This window comes from Nicotiana tomentosiformis, chromosome 3 (genome assembly GCF_000390325.3).
Source record: "Nicotiana tomentosiformis chromosome 3, ASM39032v3, whole genome shotgun sequence".
In the NCBI taxonomy this organism is placed as follows: Eukaryota; Viridiplantae; Streptophyta; class Magnoliopsida; order Solanales; family Solanaceae; genus Nicotiana; species Nicotiana tomentosiformis.
In genome coordinates, this window is record NC_090814.1 from 40,056,860 (window position 1) to 40,062,365 (window position 5,506).

The window sequence follows — 5,506 nt, forward strand, 5'->3', positions numbered from 1 at the left end:
GAGATTGATAGAAACTGGAAATCTTGCCCCGGTTCCTGACTGTAGAGAGGAATGGAAATTTTATTATGATGTGACCAAACCCATAGGGCTGCCTATGTATCCCCTCTTAAACAGGAATTGGGTCGAGCGTAGTTCAGGTTACATCAAAAGAAAGTGCAAACATAATTTTAAACATAATATCTCTTGACGACATCCGAATTGATGGGTTTTGGCCATATTTCTCCATCCATATCTGCAAGTATAAGCGCTCCTCCTGTCAGTACTCAGTGAAACATCTAAGGACCTTGCCAGTTAGGTGAGAATTTTCCTTTTGCTTCGTCCTAATGTGGGAAAATCTGCTTCAACACCAATTGGCATTGTGTGAATTGCCTCGATCTGACCCTTTTATTGAAAGCCCTTGCCATTCTATTCTAGTAGAGTTGACCATGACACACTGCTTTCATCCTCTTACCGTCAATGAGAGCCAATTGCTCATACCGGTTCTGTATCCATTCCGCATCGCTGTGCTCGGCCTCCTATACGATTCTTAGGGAAGGAATCTCCACCTCAGCGGGTATAACAACTTCAGTACCGTAGACCAATAGATAGGGGGTTGCCCCAGTTGATGTACGAACTATGGTGCGGTAACAGAGAAAATAAAATGGTAGATTCTCATGCCATTGCTTGTAGTTATCCACCATTTTCCATAATATCTTCTTGATGTTCTTGTTGGCGGCTTCCACGGCTCCATTCATTGGCGGCCTATATGCTGTAGAATTCTGGTGCTTGATCTTGAATGTTTCACATATGGCTTTCATCAGATAACTATTGAGATTAGCAGCATTGTCGGTAATGATTGCAGCAATACGATCCCGAACAAAATCTGCTACGACATTCTTTGTCACATCTTTATAGGAAGCAACTTTGACCTATTTTGTGAAGTAATCTATAGCCACCAAAATGAACCTGTGTCCGTTCGAAGCAGCGGGTTAAATTGGTCTGATGACGTCCACGCCCCAAACAGAGAAAGGCCAGGTTGAGCTCGTTGCATTGAGTTCCTTGGGTGGCACCCGTATCATATCAGCATGTACCTGTCATTGGTAGCCCTTCTGTACATATTTGATGCAGTCTGTCTCTATAGTCATCAAGAAATACCATGCCCTCAATATCTTCTTGGCTAGAATGAACCCATTCATGTGAGGTTCCGGTGTGTATTTCTTCGAGCAATCTAAATGCCTCCTTGGCATCGACACATCGCAGCAATCCCAAGTCGAGAGTCCTTCTATACATAATTCCTCCGATCTGAAAGAAGTGGTTGACCAATCTTTGAAGCGTGCGCTTCTGAGGGTGTGTAGCTTTTTCTGGGTATTCTCATTTCTCCAAATAATCCTTGATATCGTGAAACCATGGATTTCCATTGAACTCTTCTTCAATATGGGCATAATAAGCTGGTTGTATATGAATCTCTATCAGGATAGGATCAATGAAATTCTTGTCTCGATGTTGTATCATGGAAGACAAGGTAGCCAGCACATCTGCGAACTCGTTCTGATTTCTCGGAATGTGTTTGAATTCTACCTTAGTGAACCTCTTGATCAAATCTTGTACACAGTGCAAGTATGGCAATATTTTAGTTTTCTTGGTAGCCACTCTCCAAGAACTTGATGCGACAATAGATCTGAATCTCTGATTACCAACAACTCTTGAATATTCATGTCGATGGCCAGTCCGAGTCCCAAGATGCAAGCCTTGTATTCTTCCATATTGTTGGTGCATGGGAACTTGAGCTTGTCGGACAACGGGTAGTATTTACCAGTTTCTGATACTAAAACAACTCTGATGCCCACTCCTTTGAAGGTTGAGGCTCCGTCGAAAAACATCCTCCAACCATCATATGTTTCAGAAATATATTCTCCTACAAACGTCACTTCCTCGTCGGGAAAATACGTCTTCAATGGTTCATATTATCCATTTACGGGGTTCTCTGCCAGGTGATCGGCCAATGCTTGCCCCTTGACCACCTTATGAGTCACATAGATGATGTCGAACTCACTTAGTAACATCTGCCACTTTGCTAACTTCCCCGTAGGCATTGGTTTCTGAAAGATGTATTTCAGTGGGTCCATCCTTGATATGAGGTATGTAGTGTATGCGCAGAAGTAGTGTCTCAACTTCTAGGCTATCCATGTCAAAGCACAACGGGTGCGCTCCAGCAAAGAGTGTCGTGCCTCGTAAGGTGTGAACTTCTTACTCAGATATTATAGTGCCTGCTCTTTTTTCTCGATTTCATCATGTTGCCCCAGGACGCAACCAAAGGCTCCATCGAACACGGACAGGTACAGTAGTAAAGGTCTCCCGGGCTCTTGTAGGACCAACACGGGCAGCTTAGACAAGTACTCCTTTATTTTATCGAATGCCCTTTGGCATTATTTGGTCCAGCTCGTCGTATCATCTTTTCTCAGCATTTTGAAAAATGACTCACATATTACCGTTGATTGTGCTATAAAATGGCTGATGTAATTGAGGCGTCCCAGAAAACTCATCACATCCTTCTTGTTATTTGGCGATGGCAAGTCCTGAATAGCTTTGGTTTTTGATGGGTCTAGCTCAATACCTCGGCGACTGACGATGAAACCCAGCAACTTCCCAGTAGGGACTCTGAAAGCACATTTTGCAGGATTTAGCTTCAGATTGTACTTTCGAAGTCAGTCAAAAAACTTCTTCAGGTCCGCTACGTGATCTAAACTCCTCTTAGATTTGATGGTAACGTCATCCACGTACACCTCTATTTCCCTGTGTATCATAATCATGGAAAATAGTAGTCATGGCCCTCATGTAGGTAGCCCCAGTATTCTTCAAACCAAATGGCATCATTTTGTAACAATATATCCCCCATTGCGTGATGAAGGCTATTTTTTCAGTCCTCTTCGTCCATTCAAATATGGTGATATCCTGCAAAGCAATCCGCAAAGGATTGGAGTTCATGCTTGGCACAATTGTCGATCAATATGTATATGTTGGGAAACGAGAAATAATCCTTAGGACTTGCTCTGTTCAGATCTCGATAGTCACCGCACACTCTAACTTTCCCATCCTTCTTTTGGAATTGGTACGATGTTGGCTAACCAGGTTGGATATTCGACCACTCAAAGGACCTTGGCTTTGATCTTCTAGGTAACCTCTTCCTTTATCTTCAAACTCATATATGGCTTGAATTTCCTAAGCTTCTGCTTCACCGGCGGACATGTAGGGTTGATAGGTAGCTTGTGTGCCACTATGGATGTGCTTAACCCAGTCATGTCGTCATAGGACCATGCAAAAATATCCTCATATTTGTTGGTTCCCCAAGTACACGCAAGTATACGTGGCCATCAAGTAATAAAGTGACTCGAAAGTCGGATGTCGAACCCACAGAGACTTAGATTAACCGTTAACTAAGCAAGCTAAAATCAATTAATTGTCCAAGATAATCAAAAGTTTGATTTTTCTATTACAACTACTATTGCGAAATTTAAACACATAACAGAGGGAGATATAGATTCCAGAGTTGTGGTCGGTTTATCAATCCTATTGAGTTCGTAATTACACCTGTTAATCCAAATTATCTTTGATTGCTAGTTGACCGGATCGCTTATATATATAGCATGTTCCCACAATACTATCTATCTATCCATAATATATCAACCCTATATTCCTATGGTCTTGAATCTATCATGAACAAATATAATACGATATTCAACTAAGCAAGACTGTTAGGTATATTCCTATCCTAACCGCGAAATCTTTCCCCGAGCCACGGGTTCAGAAACAAGCTCTCTAATTCTACTCTAATCTAAATACGGCTTTCCCAAGCATAGCATAGATAGTAAATAGAACTCAACTGCTGGCCAAACAATTAAGCAATTATGTACAGAATTAGAGAAACAACCAAAGATGATAACTCGAATTAACAGTAATATAATTAATAAACTTCAATATTCATGACAACCACAACCCTAGAACGCGAAGTTTGGCTCCATATAGGCATGGTAGCAAAATAATAAATCATTAAGAAAAAGTAAAGATTACTAAGTTTGATGGAAGAAAGATGGAATCTGATGAATTCCGGCCTCCATGACAGCTCTGTGCTTTCCTTATGTCTAAAGTATGTCAAAAGTCCTTAAATAACGTTTTTACATGTATTTATACCACGTAGGGTTGGGCCTAGACGAAATCTCCCTTTCCTAGCGAAATAGAAAAACTTGCAAACTTATTTCTTTTCATGCGTCGCACTGTGCGTCGCCCCGTGTGTCACACTAGTGCTTTTTCCTGTCAGACAAAAAAACTCAGTCTCTGAACTTTGGAAATTTCTGACATAAAATTACACTAATGCGTCGCACTGTGCCTCGCACTGGTGCATTTCATCAGCAGTTGCTTCTTCCTTGAATTTTGACGTCCAGAATTGATCCTCGACCCCTAAACACGATCCCGGATTAATCCCTTGGGCTTTTACTCGGACTTCAAAGCACCAAATAACTTGAATTAGCTCCATAACATATACATAACTCGGAATCACTCCTACAAGGCATAAAACACACAATTAGTGTAAAATACTAGCGATTAAAGCTCAAACTCAATTAAAGTGTACCAACTCAATTAGAGTACAATAATATCGACTAAAATACATAATTATAGCCTACAATCAATATTCCTATCGAAATTTGATATACTCTTCCTTCTATGATGGTGATAGATGAACGTTTATGCGAATTTCTTTGATTGTTTCTGAATCTCCTAAGTTAACTGCCTTAGTTTCTTCTAAATTGGACTTTGGTTTGTTCTCAAAGTTCTCTACCTCTTTGACAATTTCCCCAGGTATTATATCATCTTCCAAATCTTCTGAATCACTTTCCTTATGTAGCGTTGTCTCATGACATGTCACAGTTGTAGGTTCATGAGGATTTGTAATAATTACGTTAAAAAAGAATGTAGAAAGATAATAATAAATAAACGAAAAGCAATGCATTAATAAAACATAAAATTTTCAAGAAGTACGACTCGATATCTCGAGTAAAATTTTGAAAACAAAATACTGAAAATGTCTTAAATTCCCAAAAACGATTTTAAAATAAATCATGCTAATTCTGCCAAGGCTACCCAGGTACTTGGCGAGCCCGGGATGGTGCAGCAATCCAGTTCATGAGAATAGCTCCTTCTCCCACTATCTGAATTGTAAGGTCTTCCTCCTCCTCCTCCTCTAAGATTGCACTACAATCCATATCTTCCTCATCCAGAAACAGCTTCCTCATGCCAGCCAAAACCTCGTCTTTCTCATATTTACAAATTACATCAGTCTAGTGGAATGTCTGGTGCAGCGGTGGTATGGGTTGTTCCAATGGATAATAAGCGGCACGCCATGGCGGTATCCAATCCTGATATTCTTGCACGGTATATTCATACCCGAGACCAAAGCTTCTACCATTATATTGTGGTCGTATTGGTTCCATGATCCCTTGGAGTTTTGGGCCAAGACCGTTTCCTGGTTCAT

At 40.7% G+C, this 5,506-nt stretch overlaps 1 protein-coding gene across 1 annotated transcript; it reads right to left on the bottom strand.

Moving 5' to 3' along the window:
- Positions 1-515: 515 nt before the first annotated feature.
- LOC138907665 (uncharacterized) lies at positions 516-5,267 on the bottom strand. Its single transcript, XM_070198272.1, has 3 exons — positions 5,116-5,267; positions 2,469-2,637; positions 516-908 (listed from the first exon to the last, which is right to left on the bottom strand). Exons 1-3 carry the CDS (start codon positions 5,265-5,267, stop codon positions 516-518), a joined length of 714 nt encoding a protein of 237 aa, XP_070054373.1.
- Positions 5,268-5,506: the final 239 nt, after the last annotated feature.